We start from the raw sequence: 23733 nt of genomic DNA on the forward strand, positions 1-23733 counted from the left end.
ATTGATACTGAGAGGTCTTACCTAAGCAATCCTATTTTATCAATCCAAAATTAATTTGGGTGGAGATCCATCATCAGTTGGAGTCTAGGTTGACAACATTTTTTTTATTATGGAACTTCGGGTCTGAAATTAATTTCGGATTGATGAAATAGGATTGCTAAGGCAATACCTACCTTTCTAGGTAAGAAACTTAAGTTCTTATTCTTATTCTTATTCTTTCAATATCAATCAGTTATAGGATGCAATCCATAGGCTAAAATGATTGATAAAAATAATATCGTCTGTTGGCATTAGACTTGTATTTTGTGATCAGTAACCATCACAAAATTAATACCCTTGCCGCAGCAAACCTAGCAGACTAAGCGAATTTCCATTTACACAGGTGAATTTCTACTTAAATATTCCCTGAAATTTTCAGATTTATTTCCTATTTAAATAACTTGAATGAGTACTTAGGTTTGCAGCTACAGGGAAGATATTGAGGTGTGTTTTTTTATTGAAATGTTGATTGCTTAGTATGAAATAAAGAAAATTGCCAATTTGATCAAAATATATCCATAAACAAGCAAATAAAACTACAACTGTTTATTTATCTCCATAAAAATAATATATGAGTTTTAAATTTACAGTTTTTTTTTATCATCCCTGTAACCGTTAGGCATACACTAAAGCTTCAATATACAAAATTATTTCTTTTTTTAAGCTCTACAAAATGGTCTGGAAAGAAATTGTGAAATTTTATATTTTTGGAGTCAAAAATGGGAAAAAATAATTTTTACCCCATAAACTCCCGTTTCCATAGTCCGATCATGCTGATTCGAGAACAAGTTTGAATAAACGTTGGTTTACACGTTTTAACTAAATTTCATCAAAATCAAAACAGATCATTTTTGCTCGAGTTATCGCGCTAATGGGCATATATATATATATAAATATACTGTAAATATTCTGTGTATATGAATTTCAACGGAGGGTATTTTTGGCCTCTGGGGACCTCAAAACTAAAAAGTTAATCGGTCCCGGGTATAGGTCTTACCATGAGACGGTAATAGCTTATTCCCTATATATGGAAAATCTAACTAATATTATAAATGTGAAAGTTTGGGAAAAGCATGGGGACTGAAAAAACGTCTGCATTCTAATCAGCTGTTGCTTATTTATTTGTAATGTTTACATTTATTCCGAAAGTCAAAGTTGTTGAATAATGTTTCAAAATGAAATGTATTAGTTTAATTTTTTGGTTTTCCGTTTTTATAATGAGTGAAGTAACTGGAAGATTTTCCAGGAATTTTTTTTGTTTTCCGTTTTTATAATGAGTGATGTAACTAGACAGGGTAGGGGAAGACCTGCAAGACGTGGAAGAGTATCCAGGAATTCAACTAACACAAGAAATGCTGAAAGAGAACGTCATGTAAGGCCTAAATATGAAAGAAATCTACAAGCTGGTTTACAACCTGCCTTCAGAAGAATGCTGGAAAATGAGTTGAGTGTTGTTTCTCACAATCTAGGTCCTTTTAACAGCACTTGCATGCATTGTGGCGCATTTCACTTCACAGAGGCCACAAATGGACATTTTGACACATGTAGCCACAATGGACTCATTAACATGCCACAACCACAATTAAATGACAAACTAAAAGTAATGTTTTTACATGATTCTAACTTCATAAAAAAACATAAGGCAATACAACCGTGCAATGGCTTTTGCGTCGACTTCCGCTCCACAAAAAGAGATTCCGGGAAATGGGCCTTACTGTTTTAAAATTCAGGGACAAATTCATAGATATATTTTTGACTTACTACCACGAAATGGGGAGTTGCCTTCATATGGACAATTGTGTCTAAATTAGGGGCTATGGCCCCTACAGGTCACTAGTTAGCTAAAAAATAGTGCAAGGCAAAATTTTAATGTTAAAATAAAAACACTATTATACACTTATGGGCTTGTAAGTTAACAAATTAAAAATAAATGTTGCGGTATGCCTGTCACAAACGATCTTTATCTTCTACCAACATAAAAATCACATTCATTTAGTTGATATATAGCAATATATAGCGGTATTTACTCAGGGGAGGTATGGATGAGCTTACGATGACAGCTGTGGGCTTCTCATTAGCTGAGGGAACACCATTAGCGTAACAATACGGTTTGCAGCCATCGGCCTCCGTGGTCTAGTGATTAGCGTGCCAGGCTGATATGCTGAGAGTCACGGGTTCGAATCCCGCTGGTGGCACTAACTTTTTGACTAAGCTTTTTTCATTATCAGCAAGTTTGGTTGGTTTGGTTTGGTTATGACAGTTTAATTTTATTATTAAGTCATTATAAAATTTTAATTGAGCAATTTCTCAATAAAGGAATTTTATGAAAATTATGGAAATTAACATGTACAATTCACTATTGTATTGACACTATTGTAATTCTTAACGAATGAACAATAAAGAATATTGTATTGTATTGTATTGTACACCAATCCTCGCCCTTTAAAATACATACATGGTGTACGGAATAAGTAGGCCTATCGGATCCGTATTGTAATTCAAGGGAGAAAACAATTCAATTGAGCACTACCCAAATAGCATTGTTTAGGAAATTCAACATACTCACTATACCTGCAATGTATATTTTTGAATGTCTGTTGTTTATTAAAAGAAATTTACATACTATACCTACAAATAAAAATGTTCATAACTATTTCACTAGAAACTGTACGGTAACTCACTTAGAATTTCCGGAGTGTAATTTAAAAATTACTCTGAATTGTTTTGTTGAAATGGGAAAAAACTGTATAATTCTCTACCCTCTCATTATAAATGTTTAGAATTTAACTGTTTTAAGAAGAACGTTAAGCACCTTTTGATTAGTCCCTATTCGTCCATATGACATAAATGAGTTTTTCCTTAATGTTAATGACCATGTATAGTATAACTAAAAATGTCTGTGATTATCTGTGCACTGTTTTATAGTTATATTTATTATTTAACTAGTTGACACTGCTATGCATTGTAAAAGGTTCTGGCAATAAAGATTTGATTTGATTTGAATAATTAATGTACAATTGTTTTACGACAACTAACATAACCTAAGATAAATAGCCTAAATTAGGCCTGTTATATAGATTTTTCTTTATACAAACAATGTTTGTAAAAACTTTTTAAGCCTAAGTTAAGTATCATGTAGTTGAAATAAATGGATACAAACTTCTATGGGACATACATTTATTTAAAAAAAAATCTGAAGTAAAACTTAGGGTCTTGAACATTATGCAATAGTTATTGAAACGATTAGTTTTATAAATAAACAAACATGTTTTTCTTTGATATATTGTTCATTGATTTTAAAAACCCAGAGCCCCTACTAACTGCAGGTAAAATCAAGATATTTTCTAAAGACTTCCAAATGGATTTGATTTTTATTGAATTAATTAAGGACAATTCCACTTATTAATTTCTCCAAACTCTGGATTCGTTTCAATAGTTTAGCTCTTTCCCCAGTTTTACCCTTGAATCTGTAATTGAAAGTCTCATCTTTTTTGGAAAATTTGTCATGAAGACAATTCTTACAAGCACAACGACTTAGTTCTGAATTGTGTGAAAGATCTGAAAAGCTAGGTGATGAAGCTCGATTCCTTGTTGGGGTGAAGGGTCTTTTCAATCTCTCTCTTTTAGCTCTACCTAAAGCAGATTCATCACTTGAACTGCATGTTACATCCCTAAAACTTCTGGCAGAATGTGCTTTTCTTTCTTTTGATACAGGTCTACTTCTATTAAAGGGCTTTTCTGCACAGCTCATAGTACGGCACTTTCTTTTTGGAGAAATCATATTACTTTTTTTTGTGTACAACTGATAGAGAGGATTAACATTTGTAATCCTTGACCTATTAATTGGATCTTGCAAATGGTTTTCTGATCTTATGATGTCTTCTAGTTGGGATGCTAATAAAATATTATCTTTTTTTAACTTATCTACAACAGACTTCTCAAAATGGAGTTTATCTTCCAGCTCATTTATATGGTTCTGTAAAGCATATATTTCCTTATGACAATCTTTGTTTATTTTTAAAGATGTCAATTTTTTAATTTGTTCCTTTAACGAAACATTCTCTGTAGTAATATTAACAACCCTTTTTTGCAAAGCATCTATTTCGCTCTTTATGTTAGCATAATCATTATTCACAAGTTGGAATTGCAATTCAGCAACCTGCTTCTCAAGTCTTTCAATTGTTTCTTGAAGAACTCTTGGATCAGGAGGTCCACAATACTCTAGAGCTAAGGGATAGTGAATTCGATCAAACTCAACTGTGTATGTAACCATGAGATAGCGCCTATTGTTTGTTGACGAAGCTAATATCTGAGTTGTATGTACACTAAAACTTCTGGGTTGAGTTGATCTGCTTCTTAACATTTCAAGGTCCTCAAACTTCAATAAATCCAAAGTGACACAATGACTAGTGCTCAAAAGGGCTGACTTTAACATTGATATGAATGTATCAAACCGTTTATAGTTTCCAGTTTTGAGAGTGAGGTTTTCAATATAGGAAGCAATGTAGGAACCTATCCATTCTTCAGATGTTTTTTTATCGGTAACTTTGACTTCAATTGTTTCAGGTTGCTTCACAGTTCTGAGACTAACAACATACTCTCTCCCTCTAAATTCGCATGAAGTTACAAGGTTTATGTCTGTATTCATTTTATGATTAAGTTACTCACTTCTGGAACTTTTAGACTAGGAATGATAGATCTTATTTTTGTTTTGCAAAAGGCAGTAAATTACAGCAAGCAAGCAGTAAAATAGGCGTAGCCCTGCCAACAATTGTAAGCCAAAGTCCTGATGCTGAAATTATTATACAGTTTACTTCATCAAACAAATCATGAAGTAACTTACAGAGTATTCCTTGGATAGGCCTAGGCCTACCATTCTTAAACAAGTGTTCACCGGAATTATTATAACCTTTATTACACTTACCCAGAACAGAAATGTTTCCAATAAACCCTGGTCTGCCTACTTCACAATAGTTGTGTTAATTGTCTTTATATTAGAGCAGGACAAACAGTGAGAATGAATTATATTTTGATGGTTCAAACAATTTTCACACTTCCCTTAAAATGTTTGCACTTATAAAATCGCATACCGTACCATTTATTTGTAGGCTAGGTTTCAAATGAACCTATACTTATACTAATACTAAATTTATAATTAATAATCTTTCTAGGTTAATTTCTTAATCAAAGTACATAAAAAAACTACCTACAAAAATTAAGAAAACAGAACAGAACGGAACACAGCAGCACAGAGAGAAGGAGAGAACACAGCAGCACAGAAGAAGAGAAGATTAGATAGATTGAATTGAATGAAATGCAAAAACAAAACAAAACTGAGTCACACACAACAACTGAATCCTCCTGACTGAGTCAGTCAAGTCACACAGCGACGTGAAGCTGGCCCGCTCATTCCAGCACACTTTTTTTAATGTATACAAAAAAAGTGTGCTCTTTATAACGGTTATTAAAAAAAAATGTGCTCTTCTAATAATTATGACAATCCATTTCAGCTACAGATCTATAAACCATACCAAAAAACTGTGCTGAAAGTGTGCTCACAGGAATCATTGTAAAACAAAGTGTGCCGCCCCCGTTACTAAACAAATAACCCCTAATTGGTAAGGGTAATAAAATGACCCAGCTCACCCATTTCAGCTACAGATCTATAAACCATGCCAAAAAAACTGTGCTGAAAGTGTGCTCACAGGAATCATTAATACAAAAAAGTGTGCCACCCCCGTTAAACAAACAACCCCTAATTGGTAAGGGTAATAAAATGACCAGCCCGCCCATTTCCAGCTCCAGATCTATAAACCATACCATAAACCTGTGCTGAAAGTGTGCTCACAGGAATCATTAATAAAAAAAGTGTGCCGCCCCCATTACTAAACAAATAATCCCTAATTGGCAAGGGTAATAAAATGACCCAGCCCGCCCATTTACCATTTACCCATTTACCACGTAGTCCTCGCCGCAATCTTCGGATCGGGGAGTCGTCAGATTTCTTCCCTCTTGGAGGGGTCTTGAAGAAGTTGCTCATTTGAGGTGTTGGTATGTGTGCTGTTCTATGTAGTCTGTGGTTTTGTAATATGGCCTGTTTATTCTGTTTATTCTTTGAGCTTTTTAGCGAAGCTGTTGATTGTGGTTATTGATTTTAGATGTTCTGGCAATAAATTATAATAATATGTACCTGAGTTGATGGGTGTATTGCTGGTTTTTTGTAGTCGGTGTTGCTTTGTGTTAATGTATTGTTTTATAATGTATTGAACTATCATTTTGATAAAAACTTTCCAAAAATAAATGTTAGAAGTAACCCCCAAAGAAAAAATTGGATTGATTGGGAAATAAAACATGAACGGACTAAGCTCATAGATAACTATAGACAAAAAAGGAGAAATAAAAATGTTTGTGTAAAAAAAACACTTAAAAATGCAAAAAAGGAAATACAGAAATCTTGTAATACAAAAGAAAAAGCAATATTTTGAAAACATAATAAATAAATCAGATAACCCTACAAAAGCTATTTGGCAATTGATCAAAAAGGAACTGTACAGTAGCAAGGATCAATCAAAAACAGAGCTATTTTTAAATCACCAAGGTAAATGTGTCACTGATCCTTATAAAGTAGTCAACATATTGAATAATTTTTATGCTGACCTTGTAGAGAATATAATTATTCCTGAAATTAAAATGAATAAGAGAATAATAAATTGACCAATAACAGATGCAGTATTAACTAATCATACTTTTAGGTTCAAAACCATTTCAGAAGAGGAGTTGATTCAAATAATAAATTCAATCAAAAGCAAATGGTCCTCTGGGTGTGATAATATCCCAACAAAAATAATTAAAGATGCTAAGTGGGCAATTCTCAAACCACTTCTTCATGTTATAAATGCATGCCTCATTTCAGGTGTTTTTCCTTCTCAGCTAAAAATATCCAAAATAATTCCATTATATAAAAAAGGAAACAAAAATGAACCGTCTAATTATAGGCCTCTTTCAATTCTACCCTCTTTGTCAAAATTCTTTGAAAAATGCATGTTATTACAATTGACAGAATATTTTGAAAATAATAATTTGTTAGACACTGAACAGCATGGTTTTAGGCAAAAAAAATCCACTGTAACAGCTATAATAGCCTTTGTTGAAAATGTGATTAACGAACTGGATGAAGGTTACCAATCAGTAGCTGCTTTTTTAGATTTAACAAAGGCTTTTGATAGTGTTTCCCATTCACTGTTATTTAAAAAATTAACTTTCTTTGGTATATCTGGCAAAGAATTAGCTTTGTTGGAATCTTATTTAACAGATCGCCAACAATATGTAGAAATATCACACATTGAAAATAATAAAGCTTTTAAAATCAATTCAAAAACCAGATCTATTAATTATTCTGTACCACAAGGTTCTGTCCTTGGACCATTTTTGTTTCTTTGCTATTTGGGAAAGTTGCCAAACTGTCTACATACACTTACAGCTAATAACAAATTCAGTATTTTTGCCGATGATATTAATTTAACAATCTCTGACAGAAATATTAATAAAGTTTTTTCTGAAATTGGCACTGCAATCAATATAATTAATGACCAACTAAATAGCTTAAATTTATTAATTAATAAAAATAAAACAAAAATTATTAAATTTTCTTGCAGGAAGTCAAAATCTATTACTTCAACAGCGCCACCTTTCAACCTTTGTGAAAATACTAATTTTTTAGGTTTAGCGTTGGACTGTACTCTTAATTGGACAGGTCACGTTAATAAAGTCTGCTCTAAAATTAGTTCTGGTATCTTTGCTATAAAGAGACTGTCAAATTTCTGTGATTTGAAAACAATTAAAATCGGTTTATTATTCAGTAATTCATTCACACATAACGTATGGCATTGAAGTCTATGGAGCTACTTCAAATTTTAACATGAATAGAATCTTATGTTGGCAAGAAAAAGCATTAAGAACTATGTTAAAACTAAAATATGACACTCCTTGTAAAACTTATTTTTCAGAATTAGGGATAATGACAGTTTACAGCCTTTATATTTTTAACACTATTCTCTATATAAAGAACATAATTGGCACATTATCAAAAAATCTTGAAAAACATGAATATAATACTAGACAAAGACATGATTTTCAAATTACAAAACATAACAAAGATTTTTTTAAAAAGAAGCCAAGCTATAATGGGAGTATCTTTTTTAACAGCCTACCAATTTCAATTAAAAATAAAATAACCTCTGGCAATTTTAAAAATGTTTTAAAATCTTTTCTAATTGAAGGTGCATTTTATAGTTTTAATGAATTCCATACAAAAACTAAGCAACACTATGTTAGTCTTTAAGTTTAGTAATAGTTTTATATTGACGCCATTTATGTATACATATTGTATATAAAAATGAATAAAGATGATTTTGATTTGATTTTGATTTAGTGTTTGTTTCGGGTGTTGTAGGTGTGTATGTCTAATCTTGGGGTGAGGGATGATTTTTTGGCTAGGAGTATTGTGTCAAATATATACTGGGAGGTTATTGTTAGGATTTTGAGTTTGATGAAGAGGGGTTTGCAGTGTTCAAGGTAGTGAAGTCTCAAGATTGCCCGGATTGTACTCTTTTGTATGGTTAAGATCTTTTCAATGTTACTAGTGCTTGCTGATCCCCAGGCGGTGATACCATATTTTATGTGGGAATGAAAAAGCGAATGGTAGGCCATTCCAGCTACAGATCTATAAGCCAATTGATTATACAGTATCATAAATAAATATTAGAAGAGCACACTTTTTTTAATAGCCGTTATAAAGAGCACACTTTTAGCACACTTTTTTGTGTACATTTAAAAAAAGTGTGCTGGAATGGGCGGGCCAGCTGGCCAGCTTCACGTCACTAAGTCACACACACACATAAACAAAAAGGTCATCTCCTTAGCTCGGTCGCTCCTTCCAGGCGTCCAACACCCTCGAAGAATGTCATCGATTATAGTTTTACAGTAATAACTAAATCTAATGCCAGCATTGATTATAGGCAATGGTGTTTTGGCGAATTTCCCATACTGTATAGGGAAAATAAGCTATTACCGTAGTACTCATGGTACCGGACCCGGGACCGATTTCCTTTTTTCGTTTTGAGGTCCCTCCCAAGAGCAAGAGGCCAAAACACCAACCGTTCAAATTCACACACACACATATATATATATATAATTTTATAAAAAAAGTTTGTTATTGCAAAAACGAGCATTAAAAATCATGTACAATGTTGATTTTAGTACACACAGTAAACCATTATTTATGGAGGCTAATATTTGAACTGTACAAGCAATGTATATTTTAAGCTGCCTTGTGTTTGCAAAAATAGTTTTAGTAAAACAGACACGCATAATATGTGCACAGTTACAACACAAGAAACCGTTGCAATATATTATATCCTAGACGTGTCAATACAGCTGACATCAGCTCATTAATTCACACTTTATTGATTTAAATTTAAATGTATGAACATAAATTTATTAAGATACTAGCTGACCCGGCGAACTTCGTATCGCCTAAGTTATAGGTTTCCCCTAAGACAGACCGATGGAAAGAAAGTACCGTTACGTTTAATTTTCAAGATGATCTCGTTCGCATCGCTCAATCACGTCCTGGTTAAGGTTCGTTCGCTACGCTCACTCACCTTTGGGTTGGAGCTCGTTCGCTACGCTCACTCACCTTTAGGTTGGAGCTCGTTCGCTGCGCTCACTTGCCTTCAGGTTAGCTCGTTCGCTACGCTCACTCGCCTCCAGGTTGAAGTTCGTTCGCTACGCTCACTCACCTTTTGGTTGGAAATTAGCTGTTGTCATAAATGTAAAAGAAATAATAGTGCTGCACCCTGTTGGTAATCCTTGTAACTTTAATGCTATTGAACATCATAGAACAGAACCAACTTGTTTAATTGAAACAGCTGTTAAGGTTCATTAATTCCATTTCTAATAAGGTTAACATGGGAAACTCCAGAGCCACTGGGGCGGAGCCCTTTTAAGAATTTCGAAACGGGAAATAGTTTACGTCCGATTCGCATACCTACAGAATTTACACACCAAATTTCATAACGATCGGTGAAGTCGTTCCGGAGGAGTTTGCAGACAAACACTGTGACACGAGAATTTTATATATTAGATTGAAAATGAAACATACAGAATTGAAAACCGAAACAACATGAATTAAAATCTATATCTGTACATCTTTAAGCGGAGTCAATATTGTCATAGTCCAGTAACCAATCTTTCGTAAATACACAAATACCATTACCTGCTTCCAAACAAAAACAGCTGTTACAACACCACTTGCGACGTTGCCAGTTCGAAAGCCGCGGTCTGGAGTTAAAAGCGGCCGTGATACAGCACCACAGCTACTAGTTTTATTGAAAAGTCTAAACGACATTATTATAGGCTACTTGAAAAAAACATAAAAATGTTAACTGGGTTAGCGTATCGGACTCAAGAGGATTAAACATTATGTTAAACCATAGATAAAACTCCCTTTAGGTTAAACCACTGGTTAACATGTGTCGGATTTCAGTGCGGGAGGGATGGGTTCGATTCCCGGCAAATACTCAAAACATGGATTTTCCTTTTCCCAAAAACCGTTTCAATAGTACCATAGATAAACATAGTTTATGTTTTATTTATGATCATCTATGATAATACTCTCTATTTCGTATCCTCTGAAATACCATCGTTAAGGACAGAAAAATGTTATTGAACTAATAGGGATTTTTATTATTTTAATGTTTTATATTACACTTTTTATGCAAAGCGGAAAATTATTGATTCAAACCATATACCATTGCAAAATATATTTAATAATTTATAGGCATTGTTTTTATTTTAAAGTATGTATTACCAGTTATATTACAGAAATATTTGCAAAAGTAGGTATATTTGTGTATACTAGTTGTGTTGTGGGAAATCCTGTTTTGGCAGTTTGCCAGCCATTCATATCATCCATTTATCCATTCCCATCCCATTGAACCATCCATCAAACTCAAAGTGTCATTTTACATTTTCATGTAACTTTGTTAATTTTCTCGCACAATTAAAACATCCTATGAAGGGATTTAATGTGTTATTATTAGTCAGATATTTTATTTTGAATCTTTGCATGGGGTGGTATAATATTAGACAACTCCCCCGTTAAAATACCACCCACTGACAAAATTCTTACTCAAGTGCTAGTGGAATGGCTGCCATATTGAGGTGCAAGGTGGAGCTGTAGAAAGCGGAAATTAGCTTATTAAAGTTAACTTGAAAAGCAGTTCTTTTTTGTGATGACTTTATAATTTATACAACCAAAACACTCTGATCAGTTAATGGAAACTTCTTCTCGTTCGTGGAACAAGCCTTGTTTATGTAAGTAATGTCATTTATTTAGTAAACAGATTAATGAATTTTGATGAGCACTTGAAGAGATTCATTAGTCTGCCACCTTTGTAGCCTAATAAAAACACTTTTCTTTAGTTTTAGGTCTACTAGGCCAAAAAATGAAAAGTTAAGTCATACCTAAGACCTTTGTTAAACCAGCCAAGGCAACCAGAAGTCTATTCACTGGAAAATAACTTAGGGCTATGGTAAGGTTTAGTCTACTTACCTATCTCTTACGTTAGGCTAGTCTAGAAGACTATGAAGGATGAGTTGCATCGACTAGTCAGATCGAAATGGATTTTTTTATTGGACACTTTTTTACAATTTGACAGCAAGTTACTCGTTTTGACACTTGCATTCAGTGTAGGTAGCCTAAGTATTCTGTCACATAGAAAATCCTTGAAGATGATTTGAATAATCTAGCCTAACTGATAACTTATTTAAATATAGGCCTATTCATTTGGTTGTTCTGAGGGACAATTGCGAAATTGCAGCCTTTCACACAAGCAAAGCAAGCTTTTGTAACCTAACTTTAAGTTAAAGCCAGCACTGTGGAGCAGGAGCAGGAACCTAAAGCCACGTTTACACCGGAGTTTCAAACAAAAAGTTGCAAACAGCAGTTTCAAATTAAAGTTTGCAATTTTTATTTCATGGTTTTGTTTCCATGTTTCATGAAAATGTTTGAAATATTTAATTTTGATCTTGATTATAACTTGCCTCGTTCTGGATCCTCAGATCAGTCCTTCCGAGGATGTCAAGTGTCGAGGATGTTAGTTTGATTCCAAAGCACTTCCTGTTCTCTGTACAAGCTAATTAACTTAATAATAGGCCTATTGTCATCTCCCCACTCCATCTCACTCAGTAGATTTACCATCACTTACAACACGCACGATACCACAACAGAGATAAGTCACAACAAACATGAGTTAGCAGTACACTCCAGGCAGGGTTAATAACAGTGAGGGAGTCAGTCCGAGTCGAGAAACAGGGTGGCGTGAGTGAGAGTGGAGGTGGTAGTGTAGAGGATGGCGGAGAAATGTTTCTGTTTCGTGTTTTAACGGCTCATAGTGACCGAAACTAGTGTTGCAATCAAAGAGTTTGCAACTCCCTTTGATCTTTAAATACCGACTTAAAGTGGAGACAAACATTTCTGTTGCAAACACTGAAAAACTGTTTCCAACAGCGAAATGTTTCGTCTAAAAATGTGTGTTTTTAGAGATGTTTGCAATTTCTGTTAGCAACTCGTGTTTCAAACTCCGGTGTGAACGCGGCTTAAAACATGTCTACTGGAGCGCTATTGACGTGGACATTGCTGGATGCCCAACTACAATGCACTCAACAAGTAGACTTATGATTAAATACGCAGGTGCAGAGAAGCTATCACTTGTTTTAGTCGTCATCAGGAGTTAGTTGCAGACACAGCTTATTAACTTATTACAACTTTCAACTTATTACAAGTTGAATAAGTTGTAAGCTGTTTATTTATTTTGTATAGGTGCCTCAAAACGAATTTTTAATTTTGATTTCTTAAGTTACCGTACTTATAGTTTTTTACCTTCTGAATCCAAATAAGTTATAGCCTACCATTATTTTTCACTGCTGATGAATATTTCTCAAGATATCGCCGTAAAAATATAGGCCTACAACATTATAATAAACAAGGTTGGATATAATTGATCTATTTATGCCTAGTCACTTCAATAGTTTTTGTGTAACTAGTGGGCGAAGTGGCACTTTATTTGCTGCAAACGAAAGAAATGCACGAGCCGTAGACGAGTGGGGGATGTTTCTCAAGTGCAGCAAAGGCACTCGGGTTACACATTACTTATAGTTTCCCTACAGTTACTATAAATCATATAAATAATTAGGCTAGTCTTTCAAACAATGCACAACACGGTATTAGGTTAGGTTAAATCCATACATTGAACGAAATGGGAAACGCTGGACCAGGGGCCATTCCATGTCAAGTCATCCAGGAGTTGTCACCCACTAAGTCACAGATTTTCATGAAAATTTGTACACATAATTTAGACATTTAGATAGGATAAAATCTAAAATTTCAGTTCATTAGGCTATGTCAAACGGTTTCAGAAATATGACTATTTGAAGTTTTGAGCGAATTTAGTTTCCGAGGTCCAATTTGACGCTAAGGGAGCGTGCATGTATTCTCGTCTTTCTATGTAGAATGGACAATTATTAAGCTAGAGGCCTCAAATTTGACTCATATCCAAAATTTAATGCAGAATCATAGATAGGGTACCTAATACAATTAAAATGATAACTTTTACCTATTATCACCCCAAAAAAATTCCTAAATAGGCCTACAAATAATTCGATTTTTCCGAAATCGGAACATTCAGTTACAAAAGGTTTGATAACAAAAATCTCTCTCCAGATAAACCTATAAAACTATATATCACTGGAAAGAGGATAAAATTATCTTTCAAATGGTATAATAACATGAGTGGGGTTTTGAGTATTAACATTGTTATCACACGTGAAAGTCAAAAATTAAATTGGATTAAGCTAAAAATTTCATTTGATGCCGAATAGCCTATGTATGATCAACTTAAATAATACAAAAGGTTCATCAATATGTTTGTACAAATGACTAGAAATCTAAAAATGTGAAACAAAATATTGGGTCCTTAAGTTGTTATTTTTGTATGAATTAAATTTTTAGCCTACTTATAAAAAGCCCTAACTAAATCGTCCTATATCCTACATTACTTTTACCTAAATAAAGGCTTATTATAGCTTTACAAGAAATTACAATTACATTTAATGCAAAATTTATAAGTTTACCACTCTCAATAACAAATTAAAAAAATGTATTATTAATTTTTATAGATCAAACTTCAATATTAAATTATGCGTTAAAAAAAAAATAAAATTTTATGACATATTTAAAAACACAATCAATGTTTTTAACCAGATGTTTATACCAGTGAATGTGACCAGTGTCTGTGTGTATTGGTGTGTTTGTGTTTAAAATTATCTTTCAAATGTTATAAAAATAAGAGTGGCGTTTGGAGTATTAATATTTTACTAGTGTACATGTTGCTCGAAATCGAGCAATTGCAAAGAAGTACAGGAGTTATTTTTAAACAAATGACTTGTTTAAAAACTAATAATAACAGCCATAATTTCCGATGATTTTAAAAGAGTCGACTAAAAGATTATTAACTGATGGAAATACTCACAATTTACATACCAGTCCTATTCCAGTTTAAAGGGTTATTTTTTAACTATCAAACTGCTCATGGACGGGAACAGGTAAGCTTACAATTTAAGTCAACATAAAAAAGCTGCCAGCTTTTATAATGTACCGTACCTAAGTTATTTAGCCAATTTGTAGACAATAAGGTGGAGGCTACTTTAAACTCTACAGAACAGAGTTAGGCAAAACCTGGCAGAGCTCTAAAATTGTGTTATTTATCATAGGCATACTCTTATGCCAAATTCTTAAAATAAAAATTCATTAATTAATAGCTTATATCATTAAACACAAACCATCATCCAAAACTATACACATTTTAATACAACATAGATAATTATTTACACATTACTGTTTACAATTAACATGTTCTTCTTCTCACTTTTAATTTTGGCTTCGCAACGGGAAAAATCGGTTTCATAATAATGGAAATAGATTCATAATAAATAATCTATCCTCAAGTTTAAGATTAAATAAACCTACCACAAATTGTTTTATTTTTTTGGATCAGCTGTCTGAAATTGCGAAATAGGCATTTGACAGTTCTGGTTGTTTACTTTTAAATGTCAAAGCAAATGTAAATATTGTGAATTTTCTCATGCTTCCATGGAGACCAATTAATATTTAATTTCTGACAACAGCTGGAGTTTCAAAACAATGTTTGTTTCCCATGTTAATCTTATGGAGAAATATGAAACTTTAAAGGGCCCCAGGGCCTCACTCTCTAATTATTTATCTAAAAAGAAAGTTTCCTGCACAACTTCACGTTGCGCTCTTTTCAATGACACCAAAAACGTGTCAATCGGTTCAGTAGTTTCAGAGGAGTAATTGTCACAAAAATCCTGCTTGCGTATTAAATAAGTATAGATGTTCCTCAAAGTCAAAAGAAAACAACTTGATTGAAACGTAAAACAAAACCAAATACATCCTAGTTTTGAAGTAAATTTGTATTAATTTTTTTGTAAACTCTTTGTCAATATCTTCGTCACTATCATGAAATGCAGAATTTTGTTCATTTTTTGAACCAGTGTTTACAACATTCAATAACTTTCTACAATTGCTGCACAAAAGCTTTCCTGGCACTAAAGTTATGTCTTTAAGTTCTTTAACTTCTTTTACCTTCTCTAAAGAAATTACTCTTAAATCTTTGTCAAGGATACCACATGTTTTTTTTAAATGGGTCACAGCATGATGTTTTTTACATTTCAAAAAGTAACACAAATGATGAGAACAAATTGAATCATTTTTATTATATTCATTATTTGTGTGCCACCTTAATGTTTCTAGTTATAATCTGTGCAAGGAAGCCCACTTTGTCGAATGACTGTAGGAAAAATATTTTCTTTTACCATTGATTCATTACAAATTATGAAGGCGAAGGGACATGGTTGAAAATATTAAAATACTGTACGTAGAATCAATTAAATACTGGTGTATCAAACTAAGTAGTTTATCTGCTTGTTACAGTACTAGTACTGGTAGTGGTAACACATTACTGTGCCCTATTTGTGTGATTCATTATTCTTTTCTGACTCATTGAACAAGGCTATGCTGAGGTCATTGGTTTTCTCCTTCACAAAAATGTTTTTTTTTTTCACATTAGGCCTATATGTCTTAGGTCCTAACGGGTTTTCTTTAAAAAGTAAACAACAGAGTAAAATAGTATTATTTATTGTAGGCCTAATGCTAAAAAGTATGATGTTTAAAAACTAAAATTAAGGCAGCATAAAATTTACTTAAATGTTGAGTTTTTGGTAGGGATCTTAAAGCAGAAAATATCGTAAGCCTATGTCAAAGCTATTAAAACTGTTTAAATGTATTTCTTTGACTGTTTTATTTATTTATTTGCATGAAGCAAAACACCTCAATTTTACGTAACTGTAGTTCTAGGTGAATACAATTGTATGTAATACCATTGACTATAAATCCTTGGTAATACTGTAGCTAAATACTATTCATTAGGTAGCCTACATTAAGTTAAATTTGTACAGTGGGTTAAAAATAGGGGAGCCTACCAGTAGACCGACAAGATACTTGGTCGTCTGGCCACTAGACCGTCTTTTTTAATTAAATAGATAAATACTGAAAACCAGTACGTCGACAAGTTATTTCATCGTCATTCCAGTTGACCGGCCTGTAAAACTAAATTATTATATACGAGAAACCTACTTGTCGTCAATCGACCCGACCGACTTACCACTTGCTCGTCTTTTAGGTGGGGATAGGGGGCAGAGTGGGAGGAGCTAACCGGGGATTACCCAGGAGTTTGAGGCGCTTCTCGTGGTTGAACCACGTCGCTCGAGGCTAGAAGCCAGTCTTGCCAACTGAAAGTAGCCTAGCTCCGTCGAACACTACACACTCGGCGTGTTTATACAGTCTGGAGTTTAGTTGACGTTGGCGCGCAATTCTAATGGATAGTTTCGTCGTTTCTATAGCAACCGTGAAGTGACCTCGTTCTCGCGCATTCCTCTGCCTTTCTATTATTTAATGTGCTTTGAAAGATAAGACTCGCTTATGTGCATTGACTATTGAATCAAATAACAATATCATTAGGGGGTTTTGATAGTTTGTTTGGATAAAACTACGTACCGTATATTGTAGAATTACATTTGTAGTGTGGTAATATGGTGTATATATATATATAATTAATACGCTACATGAAACTTTGTCGGTTGAACTCCTCCGCCATTTCTTAACCGATTTTATCCATTGACATCTCATTGGAAAGAGCGTGTCGCGTAGATTTGCCAACTGGCCTTACATTTTTTACAAAGTCCCTTGGGTTCTGCCCCAGTGGCTTTGAAAGTTCCCATGTTATCCTTATGAAGAACATAATTGTTTACATTTTGATCAGCTGTATAATTTAATTACTGTTATTTATTTTTCGATTCAATGAAACGCATTGAGTAAATTTATTTACTATTTGAGTTTGTGTAAACATAACCCCCAAAACGAAAACGGACCGTGTTAGTATGGTTGTATCTTGAATTTATATATTTATCGTTGCTTTGTGTCGCTATGACAGATCGTGTTAGCATGATTGTAACTTAAATTTGTGCATTTATCGTTGTTTTGTGCAGCTATAATTTGTTTATTTGTTGTTTTTTTCTTTTAAATGCCTCCGACGCGACAACAACGAAACATAGAAAGGAGGCGTACACGTCAGCACCTGACCCTGGACAATCTCAACTATTAGGTTACGAATGCGAGCTAACACTACCCCTAAAAGACTTTTCGTTCTCAATTTGACCCTCTATCAATGACATGTGTTGCCTGTACAGCGAGGCATTTTGAGAAGGAGAAAACCAGCCGGAATGCTTAAGGTTTATCAATAACGAAGATCAGGGATTTAGGTAATCAGGGTCTGAGTTACACAATGGTAATATTTGAGTTGACTCTTTTTAAACTATTTTTAAACTTTGAGTTAAACTTTTTTAAATATGACTGTTATTGGTTTTGAAATAACCCCTGGAATACTTTGCAATTGCTTGAATTTGAGCAACATGTACACTAGTATATATATAGGACCTGTGTATAATTTTGGGTAACATGGAGGTCAATTTACCTTGTGTAGGCCTATATCAAAAAAGTTTAATATCTTAAATTAATCCAAACGATTCATAGTAGCCAACAGGCACAAAGTATTGTAATTATGCAAGATGTTGTAAATTTAAAACATGTGTAACAGTTAAGTTTACTGCAACAGTAGTTCGTTAGGATTGCCTATTTAAGTAAGTTGTTATTAGGTGTATAAGTCGTTCATCAAGCGTCATGAGAAACGAAATCTGTTATAGAAGTGAAAAAATACAGTTAATCAAATGGTGCTGTATATAAAATATCTGCAAATAAAATTAGAGTTTTGTCTGTACACTGTTCAGAATGACATATTTTCCTCCTCGATAAGGGTTTACCTCCTCGCAAGTTATGTCAAAAAAGGTGTAATTGTAATTTTACTAAGAAAATTAAATCCAAAAAAAGGACTGGTTAATAGAACCAGATTAATGGCGAAAGTTATGAATGATGAAGTCTTGAAATTATTACTTGAAGTTCAGCTGGAAAACGAGTGTTCCTCTAAAATTCGTCCTCGAAAAGTTGGTCTTTATCTGCTAGAGCTGCATCCCCTGCTTACAGCATGGGGAATTGTACGTAACAATTTCAAGATGCCTCGCTTTTGATGATCTAAAAATAATGGTTAAAGAACAACGAAACCAAGGTCATTTGGCTGAAGACGTTAGAGTGTTTACAAAAAGACATGGTATGTGAAGAGTTTCTTATTTAACATTTTAAAAGTAAGATAAACATTTTAACTGGTCTGTCAGTCAGTATTCTAAGCCTACTCTTAAATCCTTTATTAAAACAGTATTAAGCTTAAGATTTTTATTTACGGTTAGTTAAAAGTTAAGCGCTTAAAATTCTTCCTTTTTTTGTATTGAGAAGTTAAAAGGTAATTAAATTTTTTTAATGATTTTTAAATAGGTACTGTATAGTTAATATTAACTGGAAACAACTAGTCTATACTAGAGTAACAAATTACAAAATACAATACAAAGGAAAAGGGCATTCCTATGAATGCTATTGAGCATTGATTATTTAATGTATTTGGGTTTTATGATGTATTACTAACCAAAGGAATACTTACTAACCAACCGCGATACCAGTGACTTAATAACGGTCAACAGATGTTGGGTATCACGAGCTTAAAAGATCGCTAGACAAAGTTGCCCGAATCGCATGGATGGTAAAATAACTTCTGGCGATGTCTAGAGAGATTGTTATTTAGAACACATGAAATCCTTTCTATAACATAAATGTCGGCTAATCGTGTGATTCCAAGTACTTTCGCCTGATTTGAAACATATTTCCAAGCCCGTGCCAATATTACTTGTTTCTGTTCGAAAAGGCCATTGCTGTGAGAATATCAGGTAAAACTAACATAGAAACTTGAAAAATACAAATTAACAATAAATTGGCAACATAATAAATATGGAGCATTACTGATATCGCAAGTAAAACAAAAAAGACTTAACTATATAAGTAATCGCAATGGGAAGAGAACGCGGAAGAAAATAATGTCTGTATATGCTGTATATGCTGTGTATGCTAAGATCTGTATAGTCCTTGCCTTATATAATTGACAAATGCTTATATTTGCTCCAAACAAAAAAAATACCAAACCCTTCAAATATTTAAGTTGACGGGAGCGGGACCTACCACTTCTAAAGAACGCCACCGTGTCTGTCATCCCTATTCTCTTACTTAAGAACACCCCTAAAAACCTTCACCGAATAGGTAAGGTACTATCGTAAAAATAGCGAGGAACTTATATAAATCAGTTTTAATTTACAATTCTCTGGACGTACATCACTGTGAGAACCGAAGCCTCGGGGAAAGTCCACGGGTGCGGGACTTGCCACTAGGGCGGTCAATATCTTCAAAAGAACGCCACCGCGTCTGCTTTCCCTAACTTAACAACACCCTTATAAGCCCTAAATGAATAGAGACTATCATAAATATGACAAGCACCTTTTACAACTTCTTTCCATTTCCAATCAACCTGACCTGTCCTTCATCGGCGTGAGAACGAAAGTATTGGGGAAGTCCAGAGAAGCCTAAAACTGCGTAGATGAAAGAGAAGCCGCGTTGGATGACCTTGCCACCCCTTCGCATACCTTCATCAGCAATATCTCATAGTGACTTTTTACAACGCAATTTTTGTTGTCAATTTGTCTGATCTGAACAATTTAAATATTTCAAAATTAACTAAGCGAATAGCTGATTATAATTGATTATTTTTATTGGTATTTGTGTAGCCACAATATCCGGATTGAGCGTAGTAAACGAACATCAACCAGGACGTGTTTGATTGATGCGAGCGAGCTCATCTTGAAAATGAAAGAGCATTTGACATTAAACCACAATAGGACCACATGGTATATTGGATTAAAATTTGCACTGGTTATCAGTGTTCGTTGACTTTGGAAATAAGTCAAACGTCACAGTGTCTAATGCTATTCAGCAAACATTCCACATAATTAGTTCCACTATTCGATCAACTTGAAATGCTTACATTTCTTAATAACGCTGCCATTGATTTTTATCGTATTAGCTTATCTAGCCAAAAATGACAAAAGTAAGATATTATCATCATTGTGTCACGCACAGTTTAAATAGACACAGTTTAAATTTCGATCATAGTTAGTTGTAATAAACATTATGAATCGGCATATTTTGGGGTAGGAGTTAAGAATTTTATATTTGAATTTCAACGCAAAAAATCTTTTAAAATCAATATTTGATTTTCTCCGTAATTTTCTCTCTACAGCTTAAACCATACATTTTCGAAACTTTGAAAATACCAAAATCGTATTCCTCACCTACTAAAACATACATTTCGACATACGGATCAATATATTTGTACAATCCGTTCCTTAATAAAAATCTATATATTTTCATATTCGTCGCGCGAAATATAAGAATTTGTATCGACCTTATGGCTACATCATCGATCATAGTTGTAATAAACATTATGAATCGGTATATTTTGGGGTAGGAGTTAAGAATTTTATTTTAGAATTTCAACACAAAAAATCGTTTAAATTATATATTTGATTTTCACCGTAATTTTATCCCTACAGATTATAATCGGAGATTATATTATAGATATCGGATGTATACCATACATTTTCGAAAGTTTAAAAATACCATAATCGGATTCCTCACCTATTAAAACATACATTTTGACATACGGATCATGGTATGTCCGATTCGTGGTTTAATTCGATTCGTTACAAATTATTCAATTAAAATGCAATCAAAAACTACTTTCGGCCAGATATTTGGTTGGAATGTGGAATATCTTAGCTATTGTATAAAATTATAGCTTAACTAGTGTACATGTTGCTCGAAATCGAGCAATTGCAAAGAATTGCAAAGAGTAAACCGCAGGGGGCTCACGCTTGCGTGGGTTCGTGGCCTGGGCGACCACGCGGACCCTAGCTCTCCCAGAGGGGAGGTAACTGCCCGGTGTCAGACCCGGCACTTCAGGTAGACCACAGTTATGGACGACTGGTAAGCGCCAGCCCCTTAGGGGGAGCCTCCAGTGACATTCCCTCCATTCAGGGTGGGGGGGGTGTTTAGCTCTCAGTGACGCCGTTAATTCCGCCTCTCCTCAACTACCTGTAACTGTGGTTGTGACTGAGTCCTACCTGTTGTGTTCGACTGACATTTTGTGAGGCATATCCTCGACTTTGGAAGTAGCCTCGTCCTGGGAGGTGAAATACCTAGCCCCCAGAGGGGAGGTAAATGCTCCGTGTTGGTATCGGCATTTCAAGTTGGCCACAGACATGGTCGACTGGGCATCGGGTCCCAGTGACATTCCTTTATCCAGGATGGAGGGGTGTTTAGCTCTAGGAGAGATGGAAGTACATCATAATCTCTAACCTACCTGTGTCTGTGGTACTTTGGGCTTCGGCCTGCTTGTGGTGTGCGACCAGCATTCAGTGGGCAAATCCTCGACTTTGGAAGTAACCTTTCCTGGAGGTGAAAACGGGCAAGTACCCGCAGCTCACGGGGACACTCAAGGGCAACGTAACTTTCCGCAGTGTGAGGGCAACGGTTTGTAGGTACTTATGCAAATCTATCCCTGTCTCTGAGCACGGACGGTATGGTTATCTTGAGTGTGGGGGGTTCTTCCCGGAACCTCAATTGAGTCAAGGGTGTCGCCACCTCTGGTGGATAGGTTCATCCGGGTGGGTCCCACTTCTATACCTGCCTCCTTTTGGGAAACCCTGATGGCCTGGCAGTGATGTTGGGTCTGACGGGCAAACGAAGTAGATCGGGTGCTGGGTCCGAGCCCGCCAGGGGTATCTGGGGATCTATCGCTCTGGATATCTCTGGTTCCCAGCAATGGGTCAGGCCTCGATCGGGCAGCGGTGTAAATGGGAGGTTGGGGTTCCCCCCGTCAGCGTGCTGATGGTCCCCTTCCTCCTGGCTATTGATGGCGGGTTCTGCCTGTCAGGGATGAGATAGGTCCCGAGTGTTGCTTGCACTAAATGCGTCGGGGCGCTCTACTATGGACCTCTAGGTTCCGACCTAGTGGAACCCAGGTGGAGTGACGCTTAAACAAGCAGCCGGAATCCCTGGTTAGGATTGAGGGGCAACCCTCTTTCCGAAGGGTCTGCTTCGGCAGCCGGCGAGCCTGATGACCTTAAGTCATCCGCCCATGATGTGCTAAAGGTTGATGCGTAAGCTTCGGCCTACATCATGGGGCCCGGGTATGTCCTGAAGGATAGGTACCGGGTAAGCAGTCAGGGGGCTTCGGCTCTCATGACAACAAATAATAATAATAATAATAAAATTGCAAAGAAGTACAGGAGTTACATATAAACAAATGACTTGTTAAAAAACTAATAACAGTCATAATTTCCGATGATTTTAAAAGAGTCAACTAAAAGATTATTAACTAATGGAAATACTCACAATTTACATAACAGTCCTATTCCAGTTTAAAGGGTTATTTTTTAACTATCAAACTGCCCATGGACGGGAAATGGTAAGCTTACAATTTAAGTCAAAATAAAAAGTCTGTCAGCTTTTATAATGTACTGTACCTAAGTTATTTAGCCAATTTGTAGACAATAAGGTGTAGGCTACAAACTCTACAGAACTCTCATGCTTCCATGGGGAGCAACTAATTATTAATATTTAATTCCTGACAACAGCTGGAGTTTCAAAACAATGTTTGTTTCCCGTGTTAATCTTATGGAGAAATACGAAACTTTAAAGGGTCCCAGGGCCTCACTCTCTAATTATTTACCTAAAAAGAAAGTTTCCTGCACAACTTCACGTTACGCTCTTTCCAATGACACCAAAAACATGTCAATCGGTTCAGTAGTTTCGGAGGAATAATTGTCACAAAAATCCTGCTTGCGTATTAAATAAGTATAGATAGATGTGACTGTGGACCCAATTTTGTACTAAACACACGCTGTTGTTTGATCTCGAGTAGCCGACCCAGTGTTAGCATCAAGAGGCCAAAAACTAGGAACGTAGCGCCAGCCACGTCCCTTTCACTTTCAGCAATTTTACAA

The 23733-nt window shown here is 34.9% G+C and overlaps 2 protein-coding genes across 3 annotated transcripts in view; one reads left to right on the forward strand and one right to left on the reverse strand.

Moving 5' to 3' along the window:
• Window positions 1-3418: 3418 nt before the first annotated feature.
• LOC129003293 (centrosomal protein CCDC61-like) lies at window positions 3419-4899 on the reverse strand. The gene has a single exon (XM_054431583.1). It carries the CDS (start codon window positions 4685-4687, stop codon window positions 3419-3421), a length of 1269 nt encoding a protein of 422 aa, XP_054287558.1. The 5' UTR covers window positions 4688-4899.
• A 6133-nt stretch (window positions 4900-11032) lies between these two features.
• The window catches only part of LOC129002295 (WAS/WASL-interacting protein family member 1-like), a 56095-nt gene continuing 43394 nt past the window's right edge, over window positions 11033-23733 (forward strand). For both annotated transcript variants that reach the window (XM_054429985.1, XM_054429986.1), the window contains exon 1: window positions 11033-11415. The gene's annotated coding sequence lies outside the window, so the exon portion shown is untranslated. The remainder of the gene's footprint in view (window positions 11416-23733) is intronic.

This window comes from Macrosteles quadrilineatus, unplaced genomic scaffold, assembly GCF_028750875.1.
Source record: "Macrosteles quadrilineatus isolate MER2022 unplaced genomic scaffold, UCM_ALF_1.0 Scaffold_9__3_contigs__length_116548681, whole genome shotgun sequence".
Lineage (NCBI taxonomy): Eukaryota > Metazoa > Arthropoda > Insecta > Hemiptera > Cicadellidae > Macrosteles > Macrosteles quadrilineatus.

Excerpts from the sequence above, each read along its gene's own strand:
- LOC129003293 (XM_054431583.1), bottom strand. The coding sequence starts at position 4,687 with ATGAATACAGACATAAACCTTGTAACTTCATGCGAATTTAGAGGGAGA.